The sequence below is a fragment of the Carcharodon carcharias genome, chromosome 9 (assembly GCF_017639515.1).
Source record: "Carcharodon carcharias isolate sCarCar2 chromosome 9, sCarCar2.pri, whole genome shotgun sequence".
Lineage (NCBI taxonomy): Eukaryota > Metazoa > Chordata > Chondrichthyes > Lamniformes > Lamnidae > Carcharodon > Carcharodon carcharias.
The window spans coordinates 149,029,888-149,044,769 of record NC_054475.1 but is presented as its reverse complement, the minus strand read 5'-3'; the positions used below and the strand labels follow the sequence as shown (position 1 = coordinate 149,044,769).

General features: G+C 40.5%; 1 protein-coding gene across 1 annotated transcript in view; it reads left to right on the top strand.

Moving 5' to 3' along the window:
* The first annotated feature begins 5,025 nt into the window (after positions 1-5,025).
* The window catches only part of slc16a2 (solute carrier family 16 member 2), a 113,896-nt gene continuing 104,039 nt past the window's right edge, over positions 5,026-14,882 (top strand). The window contains exon 1 of the mRNA XM_041196187.1: positions 5,026-5,365. Within this exon, the coding sequence (XP_041052121.1) occupies positions 5,026-5,365 (340 nt within the window). The remainder of the gene's footprint in view (positions 5,366-14,882) is intronic.

The window sequence follows — 14,882 nt, the reverse complement described above, 5'->3', positions numbered from 1 at the left end:
TAAGGTGTGCAAATGCAAATATGCAGCAACCCAGAAGAAACCATGAAGGCTGCTCACAAGTTGTCCTGTTTAATATAAAGTGTATGTGTAGAAAAATTTAAAGGGATTGTGCATTGAAATTATACAACGAAAAATATTAGAGAGAGCATTGTTCCGCAGGTCTGGTAGCATCTACGCAAAGAGAAATAGAGTTACGATTTCAGGTCAAAGTGGTTTCATCAGAACTTAGGGCTGATGTCAGGAAGTTCCCATTCATACAGTGTTCAGAAGTGGAATGGATTCCTGGATAGAGCAATGGAGATAAAACCCCTAGAATAATTTCAGAAAGCAGGTTCTGCTGTTGGAGTAGTGAAGAGGAACTTTGTAGTTATTCTGGATGAATGAACTAAGATGGGTCATTTGGTTTTCTTTATCTGTAATTACACAAATGAAGGAAGTAAAAGAAGGCTCAGAGAAAAAAAATTAGAGCAATGAAGTGACAACAGGCAAGAAGACAGTTGGAAATAGCTTGCTGTACCTGCGCATTAACTTTCTATGATTCACGTATAATGATATCCAGATTCCTCTGAATACCAACATTTCCCAAACTGTCACCAATTTAAAAATAGAATCTATTTTTCCTACCAAAGTGGATAACTTCATACTTCCCACATTATATTTAATCTGCCACTTTATTGCCCACTCAACCTGTCTATATCCCTTTGCTGTCTGTTTGTATCCTTCTTGCAACTTACTTTCCCACAGTTTTGTGTCAGCAAACTTGGATGCATTGCACTCACTCCTCTCACCTAAGTGATTGATGCAGATAGGAAGTAGCTGAGGCTCGAGCAGTAATCCTTACCAAACCCAACTAATTACAGCCTGCCCACACAAAAAATGACCCATTTGTCCTTACTCTCTGTTTTTTGTCCTTTAACCAATTCTCAATCCATGCTAATTTATTAGCCCCAATACCATGTGCCCTAATTTTGTGTAATAACCCCTTGTGTGGCATCTTATCGAATGCTTTTTAAAAAAAAATCCAAATATACTACATCCACTGGTTCACTCTTCTTCATCCTATTAGCTCTTTCCTCAAAAAACTCTACTAATTGACTCTGCTTAATCACTTTGATTTTCCAAGTGCCCTTTTACCATGTCCCTAATAATAGATTCTAGCATTTTCCCTAGTACTGATGTGAGACTTTTAAAAATTCTTTCACAGGATGTGGACGTTGCTGGCTGGGCTAGCATTTATTGCCCATCCCTAATTGCCCTGGAGATGGCGATGGTGCGCTGCCTTCTTGAACCGCTGCAGTCCATGTGGTGCAGATACACCCACAGAAGGGGGTTCCAGGATTTTGACCCAGCGACAGTGAAGGAATGATGATATATTTCCAAGTCAGGATGGTGAGTGGCTTGGAGGGGAACTTGAAGGCAATGGTGTTCCCATGCATCTGCTGCCCTTGTCCTTCTAGATTGTGAAGGTCACAGGTTTGGAAGGTCCTGTTGAAGGAGCCTTGGTGAGTTGCTGCAGTGCATCTTCTAGATGGTACATACTTCTGTCACTGTGTATTGGTGATGGAAGGAATGAACGTTTAAGGTGGTGGATGGGATGCCAATCAAGCAGACTGCTTTGTCCTGGATGATGATGAGCTTCTTGAGTGTTGTTGGAGCTGTACTCATCCAGGCAAGTGGAGAGTATTCCATCACACTCCTGCCTTGTGCCTTGTAGATGGTGGACAGGCTTCGGGGAGTCAGGAGGTGAATTACTCAACTGACTGATCTATAGTTCCCTATTTTCTTTCCCCCTCTTTTCTTGAATAGTTGGGTTATGTTTACTACCTTCCAATCCACAGGACTGTTCTAAAATCTAGGGAATTCAGTAAGATCCAAACCAGTTCATTCACTATCTCTATAGTTGCCTCTTTTAAAACCCTATGGTGGAGACCATCAGACCCTGGGAATTTGTTGTCTTTAAGCTCCATTAATTTCTCCAGCACTACTTCTTCACTAATAATATTCCTATGCTCCTCATTTTCACAAGACTCTTGGTTTGCAACTATTTCCTGAATGCTTTTGTATCTTCTACTATTTTCTTATTCCCCAATAATGATTTCTTCTGTCTCTGCCTTTAATGGGCCCACATTTACTTTAATAAAATCAAAAAACTGCGGATGCTGGAAATCCAAAACAAAAACAGAATTACCTGGAAAAACTCAGCAGGTCTGGCAGCATCGACGGAGAAGAAAAGAGTTGACGTTTCGAGTCCTCATGACCCTTCGACAGAACTAAGTAGAAATAGGAAAGGAGTGAAATATAAGCTGGTTTAAGGTGTGTGTGTGTGTGCTTTCACCAATTTCTTCCTTTTATACACCTATGGAAACGTTTACAATGTGTTTTTTTATGTATCTTGCTTGTTTACTTTCATGTTATCTTTCCCCCTTCTTATCAATTCCTTGGTCAGCCTTTGGTGAATTCTACAATCATCCTAATCTTTTTAGCAATGTAATAAATATCCTCCTTCAATCTAAGACTATCTTTAATTTCCCTTGTTAGACTCAGTTGGACCATTTTTCCCTTGGGAAAATTAATTTTTTATTACGGGAATATATATTTATTGTAAATTGTCATGAAAAGCCAATTACAGCCACAAATTACTTGCGCATATTGAACTTTTTAATGAAGACTTGTGTATTTTTAAAGAAATACAAGCAAGGACACTGAGCAAAAGATGGACGATAAAGTAAAGTGACTACTTTCTAGAAAATTTCTATGTGGATTATACTGACAGACTTGTCCTGAGAGAACATGGAATGTTGCACCTGAAAAGGTATCATGGCCTTCTTCAAGCAGAGACACTTGAAAGGGAGATAGGAAAGATGCAAAAGGCTGAACTTTACTCTCCTTTGGCTGATCAGCACATCTCAGCAGTCATCTAAAATCTATCTCTTGTTGATTTATATCTCAGAATGTATAAATGGTCTGAGATGAAAAGATCATGGACTCTGGGTGCGAACACACAGAACACATAGGGAAAAATCAGTTAAAAAGCTGGTGCTGGTATGCTGTATGTGACTGCAAGAAGACCAGCTAGTCACCCCTGCAGTTGCAGACAAAGTCTCTCTCTCTCTTTCTGTTGCTCATGGCAAGGCGCAACAGAAGCCACAATCAAAAGGAAATAAGACAGCTTCAGCTATCCTGCAGAACCAAATGTCTCCAAACCAACTGTGGACCTGCCAAAGTCAGCTCTACTGGAATCACCCAACTTATCAGCTGCAACATTTTGCCATCTATGATTCACATACAAGCCAAAGACTGATTCATATATTTTTTTTTACTTTTATTTGGATTCTTAACTTCTCATTTCTGATTTGGGTGTACGTGTGTTGCATTTTATTATTTTTCTCAGGTTTTTAGTAATTAATAAACATACATTTTTTGGCTCAAAAAAGATTGCTTTAACTGGATCCTTCTATATAAAAAAAGTACATTTGGACCAGGAAATGGGATCCATGAGAGGAAAGGATCCTTTTTAAGCGACAACTGAAGGGGTTGAATAAAGAAGGGGAGCCAACTTATTCCTCCTGATCCAGGAGCACAACAAAATTGGGGTCCTGTTGGGAAATTAACAAATTCAGGGACCTTGCCCAGGGATCAGTCTTAACAAAATCATGAATTAATTATTAAAATGTTTGCAATGGCATATCTACTGTCATATCTTTTAATCTAGTTTCCCAATCTGTTGACACTTGTGTATCTACCTGAAATTGGAGACCAAAAGAACTCTGCTGACCAAGATCAGGAAGAAACAGTTGGAATTTCTTGGGCACATAAGAAATCATGATTTAGAAAGGCTGATGCTGATAGGAAATATTGAGTGTAAAAGAGATCAAGGTACACAAATAATGATAAAAGCAAAATACTGCGAATGCTGGAAACCTGAAACAAAAACAGAAAATGCTGGCAAAACTCAGCAGGTCCGACAGCATCTGTGGAGAGAGAAAAACAAAGTTAACGTTTGGAGTCCGTCTGGCTCTGAAGAAGGGTCTTGAAACATTAACTTTGTTTTTCCCTCTCTACAGATGCTGTCACACGTACACAAATAATGAACTTTCTAAAGAGCCTCGCAAACTGGATGAATGTATGACCAAAGAAGACGATTCACACCTCCAAAGCAAGATTAACATGGAGGTCTAAGGTTGCCAATGCCCTCTCAGGGCATGCCACCACCTGAAGAGAAAGGGCTATCTAAGTGGGGGAAGGGGGGTGGTGGTGAAACAATGACCACGAAAGGAGATGATGGAACTGGTCATGTCCAGCTTACAGCTGCCGCAAACACAAGCAAAAAAAAAATAATACCGTGGATGCTCAAAACACTCAGCAGGTCAGGCAGCGTCAGTGGAGAGAAGCGGAGAGGCGTCAAATCAGTGACTTGCTGCGCACTGATCGAAAAAGGGAGAGTAGAGCTTTTACCCATGTGTGTTTCTTCAGGAGCTCCGACTGCTGATTCTGATTAACTTCAATCGCACTTAGTTCCTGTTCATAAGTATCTTGGGACGTGAGTACGGGTTCGGAGTGAGTGCTGACTGGGGATTCTGACTTTAAATCCTAGCTATCCGGGCAGACCTCGCCAGTGTGATTCCCCCCTCACTATCTATCATTCTACTGTTTAGATTGGAGGCAGAGGCGGAGTCTCTGCTCTTTGTGTATTGTCCGGGGATTCCATTTCTCTGGAACAGATTGACTTGATAGTTACATTTATTCTGGCAACAGACAGACTGACAGCAAGCGACGGCAGGCAGGTTTACACTTGAGTTTTTATATATATTTATTTGGAAAACCTCGCCTCGATCTGCCCATCTGTGCTCAGGGCTCCTCTGGCTGCAGTTGTGATCGCGGGTCCACCGCTGGCTGCGGGTTAAAGTAAGGCTTAAAGCATAATTATATAAAATGACTGGGTGCAAATCACAATGATCTGAAAAACAAGTGTACGCTACTGCCAATAATTCCCTGTTGTGTTTCTCTCTTCCCTTGCACAGGGGAATGGACGGCGAGACAGCAGACCGCAAGCAGGCGGGAGAGACTATGGAGATGAGGGAGATCGCGGGAGTGCAGCGAGAGAGCAAGGCAGAGGAGAGAGCCCAGGAGCTGGAGGTGAGCGCCTCCAAGGACAGCTTGCAGCTGCCAGCAGAGCCGGCCCTCGCTCCGGGAGCTCAGCCCGGCGTCCAGGTCCCCGAAGGCGGCTTGGGCTGGCTGGTGGTTTTCGCTGCCAGCTGGTGTAATGGCTCCATTTTCGGCATCCAGAACTCGTTCGGAATTCTGTACGTGATGCTCTTAAATGAGTTGGAGGATCAGAATGACCCGAGCATTCAGTTTAAAACTGGTGAGTGCGAATTGTCCAGCTTTGCCCCGCTAACCGGTTGTATGTTGTGACGACCCTGCCCCAGGTGAGGCTCCCCAAAGTTGTTGATCCGGGCGAGACCCCTCAATTTGTCACCGTCTGGCTGGGACACCCCCAAATTGTTATGGGAGAGGAGGGATGAACTGGCTCCCTGTCTTTATTCAGCAACCTCTCCCCTCTCTTGGTTGCAACAAGATTAATCTAAACAGGACCGCTTGGTGGGTACCCTTTTCCCACACCCAATCGTTCTGGTTTTGAAGGAGCTATTTGATCAGACTTTCTTGAGTTAAAGGTAAGAGTAAGTTTATTAGCTACTAAAGGCAAGAAAGAATAAAACACATGCTTATCTGGTCATACGGGTTAAGCTAAGAATTTAGCTTGAAGTAAGTGAATATATTTATATTGAAAAAGGTATATGGAACAGTCCTTGACTCATGGGGAGTAGGTGATTGAGCTTTGCAGCCTTTCTGACTTGAGATTCTAGTAGAATTGACTTCAGCAGATGAATAGTTGGTTTTGAGGTTCCAGTAGTGTTGACTTCGGTAGTGAGAGAGAGAGAGATCGGGATACCTGCAAAATGGCGATTTGCAGGGGTATTGTGTGTGGCTGTTAGTTTTGAGTCAAATTTCCAGCACTTGCTCTGTCTCAGAACACCCATGAACAGGGGAAGCATTTCAACTCACTTTTAACCCCTCTTGGTATATTCCAATTGAGAAATAAATTCACAAACCATTGCTCACAGGATTTCTTGATCAGATGATACTGTTCTCCCATTATGTCCCATTGTCTTGACTGGAGGGAGCAATTAGTTTCCGGATGGTTTTAGAAGTATATTGTCTGGCAACAGGATGGGGTTCCATTATTTCTTAAGGAGTCATCCTGCAGCATTCCAATCAGTGGCTTGTGTGCATTTTTATAAACGCAGGTCTTATTTCTAAGTCCAATATTTCAGGATGCAAATTCAATGATTTTTCCTTCATTATCATGACAGGATATTCAGACTCAGAATACCCTTCCCTCCGACCCCCAACTTGAAAAGTTTTCTGCCAACTATTGGTGCATGCATTGTGTGTCTCTGTAAGATGTAAAATGGTTAGTAGTGAAAGGAATATTTAGCAGAAAGAGCAAAGTGATAAAAGAATACAAGTTTGTTTAATTTTCATTGGAGCTATTTTGAAACTTCCACTTACAAACCAAAATTATTGAATCTTTTTGGAAATGAGTTGGAAGAAATGAGTGAAATAATCCTCTAGGTGAAATAAAAACTGGAAATGCTCAGCAAGTCAGGCAGCATATGTAGAGAGAAGCAGATGCTGCCTGCCCTGTTAAATGTTGACATCATTTTCTGTATTTATTTCAGATTTCCAGCATCCAGAGTATTTTGCCTTTGTCTTAATTCTATAGGTGAGGTGAGAGTGACCGACTGCCCTTGACATCAAGGCAGCATCGAACCAAGTTGAAGCTAGTGGGAATCAGGGAAAACTCTCCACTGGTTGGAGTCATACCTAGCATAAAGGAAGATGGTTGTGGTTGTTGGAGGCCAATCATCTCAGTCCCAGGACATCCTGCAGGAGTTTCTCAGGATAGTGACCTCGGCCCCTTCATCAGTGACCCTCCCTCCATCATAATGTCAGAAGTGGAAATGTTTGGTGATGATTGCAGTTTTCAGTACCATTCACAACTCCTCGGATACTGAATCAGTCTATACCTGTGTGCAGCAAGACCTGGACAACATTCAGATTTGGGCTGATAAGTGGCAAGTAATATGTGCGCCGCACAAGTGTCAGCAAGAGAGAATCTAACCATCTCTCCTTGACATTCGTAGGATTTCATAGAATATACTGGAACTAAAGTAGCAATCCCATTCAGAGAAATCATGGGTGACTGGTGTGACAAATGGTCACACTAACATGGTATGCTTTTCTAAGGATATGGCAGAGAAGAAGTTTTGCTGTACAAAATTTGACCTACGTTTGTACAAACGAATTAAGAGCAGGAGTAGGCTGTTCAGCCCTTCGAGCCTGCTTCGTTATTCGATAGCATCATGGCTGATCTGGTTGTGGCCTCAACTCCACATTCCCACCTACCTTTGATCCCTGTGTTATTCAAGAATCTATCTGTCTCTGACTTAAAGGTATTTATTGACCCTGCCTCCACTGCTTTCTGAGGAAGAGAGTTCTAAAGGCTTACGATCATCTGAGGGAAAACAGTTCTCCTTGCCTTTGCCTTAACTGGGAGACCCCTTATTGTTGAACTGTGTCCCCTTGGTTTAGTCTATCCCAGAAGGAGAAACATCCTTTCAGCATCCACCCTGTCAAGCCCCTTCAGGATCTTATATATTTCAACAAGAAATAAGATCACCTTTCATTCTTTTAAACTCCAGTGGATGCAGGACCAGCCTGTCCAACCTTTTCTCATTAAGATATTGCCCCTGCCACAATCCCTCCTCCCCCACCCCCCACAAATTCCAGGCATCAGTTGAGTGAACCTTCTCTGAACTGCTTCTAATGCATTTATATCCTTTCTTAAATAAGGAGACCAAACTGTACACAGTATTCCAGATGTGGTCTCATCAACACCCTATATACTACAGTGAAATATCCTTACTTTTATATTCCATTCCCCTTTCAGTAAATGTCAACATTCCATTTGCCTTCCTAATCACTTGCTGTACCTGCATACTAACTTTTTGTGATTCATATACCAGGACACCCAGGTCCCTCTGCACCTCAGAGTTCTGTGATAATATATTGCTTTTCTATTCATCCTGCCAAAGTGAACCGAACAATTGTCATAAGCCTGCTTTTTTGTCTTGGTTTAATCTGCATATTCTTTTGTCATCCAAGGAGCTCTAGGTCTGGATGTCCTCCCTTTCCCCTTAAAAGGAACATGTCTACTTTGCTCCCGTACTATCTCCCTTTTGGTCTTTCGTTATCCATTTACTATTTTGCTTACTAATTTTTGATTCCAGTCCACCTGAGCTAGAATCCTTTACAGTTCACAGCAGTTAACATTCTTCCAGTTAAGGATTTTTAAGCTTGATTATTCTGTGTCCTTTTCCATTACTATTCTAAACTTGATCATATTATGACATCTGTTTCCAAAATGCTCTCCCACTAAAACATGTTCCATTTGTCCCAATTCATTCCCCAGCGCTGCTTCCTTACTTGTTGGGTTGGAAGTACATTGCTCAAGAAAGCTCTCTTGTTCATGCATCAGGAATCCCTCCCTCTCTTCCCTTTACATTCGAGACTACATTGGGATAATTGAAGTCTCACAATATCATAACTTGGTAGCTCTTGCATCTTTCAGTAATTTGCCTCTATTTAAAAGCCTAAAGTATGTGCCAATGTTTTGATTTACTACTGGAGTATTTTACCTTCAGTATTTGTTTATCCTTGGCTATCTTGTCCAACCAGCCATGGGCATATATGATGCCTGAAAGCAAGTTTTGACTGGGTATTTGACTACAGGGGATATTACAACTTTGTCTGATCTCGTCCGCATCCAATCTTCCCGAGTGCATGTCCTGTTGGAGTTGCTAGATAATGATCAAGAATAGGTATCCTGGCTGATTATTTTTCTCTAATGGGAAAAGTTGACAAGTGGTTTCTGCATACATGATAGGAAAATAAGTAATAATATAAACATATGTTTGTGAACATGCATGTTTAATATGGATGAGTGGAGCTTGAACAGTACACTGGGAGTTTGAAAGTTCACTTTTTACCTATTTAAACTTGCTGCTCAAGAGAAAATGAGCAAAGAATCATTGGATTTAGTGCAGCAGATATGAGTATATTGGGGCAGGTACGGATACGACCATAAGACATAGGAGCAGAAGTAGGCCATTCGGCCCATCGAGTATGCTCCGCCATTCAATGAGATCATGACTGATCTGATAATCCTCAACTCCACTTTCCTGCCTTTTCCCCATAACGCATGATTCCCTTACTGATTAAAAATCTGCCCATCTCAACCTTGAATATACTTAACGATCCAACCTCTACAGCCCTCTGCTGTAAAGAATTCCACAGATTGACTACCTCTGAGAGAAGAAATTCTTCCTCATCTCTGTTTTAAATGGGCGCCTCCTTACTCTGGGATTATGCCCTCTGGTCCTAGACATCCCCTCAAGGGGAAACAACCCCTTTCAAGCCCCCTAAGAATTTTATATGTTTCAATAAGGTTGCCTCCCATTCTTCTAAACTCCAATGAGTACAGGCACAACCGACTCAACCTCTCCTCGTAAGAAAATCCCTTCATCCCCGCGATCGACCTAGTGAACCTTCTTTGGACTGCCTCCAATGCCTGTATATCTTTCCTTAGATAAAGGGACCAAAACTATTCATAGTAATCAAGGTGTGGTCTAACTAGTGCCTTGTATAGTTTTAGCAAGACTTCCCTATTTTTATACTCCATTCCCTTTAAAATAAAGGCCAACATTCCATTTGCCTTACCTATTACCTGCTCAACTTGTACATTAGCTTTTTGGGATTCATGCATGAGGACCCCCAAATTCCTCTGTGCTGCAGTCTTTCTCCATTTAAATAATGTTCAGCTCCTCTATTCTTCCTGCGAAAGTGCATAACCTCACACTTTCTCACATTATTTGCCATTTGGCACATTTTTGCCTGCTCGCTTAACCTATCTATATCCATCTGTAGACTCTTTGTGTCATCCTCACCCTTTGCCTTCCCACCTATTTTTGTGTTATCTGGAAACTTGGCGATAGTACATTCACTTCCCTCATCCAAGTCATTAGTATATATTGTAATAATTGTGGCTCCAGCACTGATCCCTGTGGCACTCCACTAGTTACAGGTTGCCATCCTGAAAATGCCCCCCTTATCCCAACTCTCTGCCTTCTATTAGTTAGCCAGTCCTCTATACATGCCAATATACTACCCCCAACACCATGAGCTCTTATCTTATTAAGTAGCCTTCTGTGTGGTACCTTATCGAACACCTTTTGGAAATCCAAATATATTACATCTACTAGTTCCCCTTTATCTATCCTGCTTGTTACCTCTTCAAAGAATTCTATTAAATTTGTCAGGCATGATTTCCCCTTCATGAAGCCATGCTGACTCAGCTTGATTAGATTATGCATTTCTAAATGCTCTGCTATTACATCCTTTATAATAGACTCCAATGTTTTCTCAGTGATGGATGTTAAGCTAACTGGCCTATAGTTACCTGTTTTTGTCTCCCTCCCTTTTTGAATAAGGGTGTTACATTGGCAGTTTTCCAATCCTCTGGGGCTTTTCCAGAATCTAAGGACTCTTGGAAAATTACTACCAGTGCATCCACTATCTCTGCAGCTATTTCCTTTAATATCCAAGGATGCAACCCATCAGGTCCATGTGACTTATCAGCCTTTAGCCCCATTAGTTTCCCTAGTAGTTTATCTCTAGTGATGCTTATTGTATTTATTCCCTCCCCCTCCATTTTGCCCGATGATCATTTATATTTTTGGAATGCTATTAGTGTCTTCCACCATGAAGACTGATGCAAAGTATTTATTCAATTCCTCTGCCATTTCCTGGTTCCCCACTATTATTTCCCCAGCCCTATTCCCATCCCCTTCTGTGTGCTAGTGGCATTTCAAGGCTGTAACTATTAATGTATAGTTTAATGTGAATGGCTGCCCTTGGCACTGCTCAGCTACTCAACATTGCAGACAGAAATGCAAACAGCTAAGGAGCTCAACACTGCTCAATGTTCCAGCTTTTAGTTTGATAGATTCCCAGCATCTTGAGAGGACCATAAACTTCTCTAGAATTGGCCAATCCTGTGTCAAATTTCCAGCAGAAACCTATCAATACATCTAATGGGAGGTTATGATTAGTAGGAGGGGGAATTAGGAAGGAGAAAGTATAAATTTAATGTAAATGCATTTTGGCAAATTAACTAGTAATCAGTGAAATAAAAGCAAAATACTGCGGATGCTGGAAATCTGAAACAAAAACAAAAATTGCTGGGAAAACTCAGCAGTTCTGACAGCATCTGTGGAAAGGAAGACAGAGTTAATGTTTCAAGTCTGTATGACTCTTCATCAGAACTAAAGAGGAATAAGTAATGTGATGAAATATAAGCTGTTTAAGGGGGGTGAGACAGATGGAGTTGGATAGAGAGCCAGTGATAGGTGGAGGACCTCTAAAGTTTCTTCTGAATTCCCTATTGAACTTCTTGGTGATTTATAATCTTACCTTGATGGCCTCTAGTTACGCTCTTCCCTCACAATAGGAAGTACTCTATATCAACTCTATCAAAACCTTTCATAATTTTAAAGACCTCCATTAGGTCAGCCCTCAGCCTTCTTATTTTCAAGAGAGAAGACTCCCAGCTTGTCAATCCTTTCCTGATATATATACATATGCATTTCTAAGTTATAAGTGACATTCCTATCCTTCCTACAAAAACTTAAGTACCTCACATTTATCTGTGTGTTGACCTCATTTGCCAATTTTGTAAGTTTATTAAATACTTCCTGCAATTTGTTGCCATCCTCCTCAGTAATGACTATCCTCTGTCCAACCTCACCGCCGGGCCCCCCCCCCACCATCCCAAACAAAATCTGATGACGTCTGAAAATTTAGAAATTGTGTTTTTGATTTCAAAATCCAAATCGTTAATGTAAATTGTGAACAGCAGTTCACCAGCTCCCAGCACTGATCCTTGTGGAATTCCACTTCCCACCTTTTCCCACTCTGCTTTCCTTCTTGAAGCCAGCCAGCAATCCATTCTGCCACTTGTGCCCTGGCTCCACATTCTCTGACCTTATTCATTACTCTATTAAGGGGCACCTTATTGAAGACCTTTTGAAATTCCAGATTACCTCCGATGTTCTCAGAGTCTGAATCATGCGACCAAAAGATATATGTGTATGTGGACATGGGTTACAACTTTGGCTGCTGAAACACTAGCTCTTGTGGAGGCAGTGGATATAGAATTCTATTTGTCAAATACTTTAAGTGAGATATAATGTGTAAATTGAAGATAGTATACTAATTGAATGTTATGTAGCTAGTCGTTCATTGTGGGGTCCAGGTCACGAAAAGTGTGATTAAGAAAATGACCTTCCTGGCTTCAAACAAATGCTGACGAGAAGGAAAATCCCTTAAGTTAAACAGGTGGATGCAAGAATTCAACTGTCAGATAGCTTTACAAAAATAAATGCATGTATGAAGAAATTGTTAGGAGTCCTGGAGGAGACGTGTCTCTCATTGTAATGCTTTGAACAGAATATGGAAGGAATTGATTTAATTTGGCTTAGTCTAAGTTTAATTTAAGGGGAGAGAAGATAATCTGTCACTTGTATATTAATTGAGTCTTTAATTGTATGCTGATGGTTGACATTAACTGAGGATTCATTCATGCTCCCAGAAATAGGAACAGACTGAAACAGTGGTTGTTGGGTTATGTGAGGAGTCAGAACCTTTTTTATCTGGAGAACTTTAAAAAAAAATATTGCCAACATAAACACTATTGTGAGATGAAAATATGGCATTTCTAATCCAAATACTTGGCAAATTGCAATATCTGTTAGAATGCATAATTTTCATATACAGTAAATAAATTACATATATTGAATTTGTACATCAATAGAAGAACAATGTAAAATAGACCTAACTGAATGATCATATTTTGACTTTTTTTTACTATTACTTTGTCAGTTGTCATCTTTAAAGAAACTGTAACCTAAGTTGCGTAGAATTAATACAATATTTATGACAGTTAATTCTCTTGTTTTTTTTTAAAAAAAGCTCCTAATAGCACATTCAGAATAAATTAACATCCCAGCTACATTAGAAACCATAATGGTCACACCCATAAAACCTGTTCCTTGAACCAAAGGCAGTATCTATAACTGTGGTATAACTATACCACTCAAGCAGGTTTATTTGGAGCATAATGATGTTTTGCATTAAAATAATCATTGGAAATCATAAAGTGTGGCATAACGATTAGTATTTTATTCCTACAATAAAAACACCACACTTACTTTCCTTGACTTAAGGCTTTTTTCACGTTAATACGATTGAACTGGAAAAGGTTGGGAGCTGCAAACAAGATGTTAAAGAGTCACATGTGGCTCCTGGGCTGCAGGTTGCAGACCTCTAGGTTAGGAGGTGCATGTTTGTAATGTGTATCTCTGTAAGCTCCAGTTCTATCCTTCACCACCTGGCTTCATGGAGTACAGCAACATGTTACTTGGGAGTTAAATTGAATTGAGTTACAATGGTGTTTGCTTTACTGGATTCAGTCATAAAAACATGGCAATGCTTGGTTGACTTGTTCCATGTCTTGTCTGTAATTCTTTGGAAATGCCTAACAGTGCAGAGTAGATTTTTTAAATTGTAGTTCTGCTATTTAATTGATTATTATTGTTTTAAAGTCAGATTTTACTCATTGGAACAGTTTAACTCTGAGACAGAGTTGTCCCTTGGATGAGACGTTAAACCAAATCCTTATTTGCCTTCTCAGTTGAATGTAAATGATCCCCTTGCACTGTTTGAAGAGAAAGTTTCTTGGCCTTTATACTTCATCAAACATAACTTGAAAACAGATTATCTGCTCATTTTTCTCATTGCTTTTTGAGGACCTTGTGCGCAAATTGGCTGCTGTGTTTCATCACATTGCAAAAGTGAATACGTAACACACTTCAAAAGTACCTCAATAGTGGGTGCCACAATAATCATTGCTTGGGCTTCAGTTATTTACAATCTGGATCAGTGATTTAAAGAAAAGGATTGAGTGTAATGTGTCCAGGTTTGCTGATGATACAAAACTGGCGGGAAAGTAAGCTGTGAGAAGGAGGAAAAGGTGCACAGAGCACTGGAGAGTTAAGTTGAGTTAGAAATAATGCAAAATTAGGTGAAATCATAGAAAATACAAAGATGTCAAACTTAGGTTTGGAGTGCATGAGTAAATGCAGAAAGTGCGGTTAATGATGTTGGTCAGCTGCAGGTGCAATTAGCCACGTAGAATTAAAATGTAGTAATCATAACTGAGACCTGGCTTAAAAAAAAGGGAAGAGTTAGATGCTTAATATTCTTGGGCATAAAGTATTCAGGAAAGATAGGGAAGTGAAGAAGGTAGAGGGGTAACAGTTTTGATTAAGGAAGATATTACAGTGTGAGAAACATAGAATATTCTTGAGAGATCAAGGACAATCTATTTGGTTGGAGTCAAGAAACAATAAAGGAGTTATTATGTTGCTTGGTGCTATTGAATAGTAAGAAGGAGATAGAGGAGCAGATTTGCAAGAAAGTTATTGAAAAGTGCAAGAACTGTAGAGTGGTGATAAAAGGAGACTTTGACTACTGTGATTGTACTTAGGGCAGAGAAGGGGAGAAATTTCTGGCGTGCTCAAGAGAGTTACTTTGATCAGTATGATTCCTGTCCAATGAGGAAGGAGGCATTACTGGATCTAGTCCTGGGGAATGAAGTAGATCAAGGGGAGAAAGTCACTGGAGGTGGTTTGTGGGTGGGG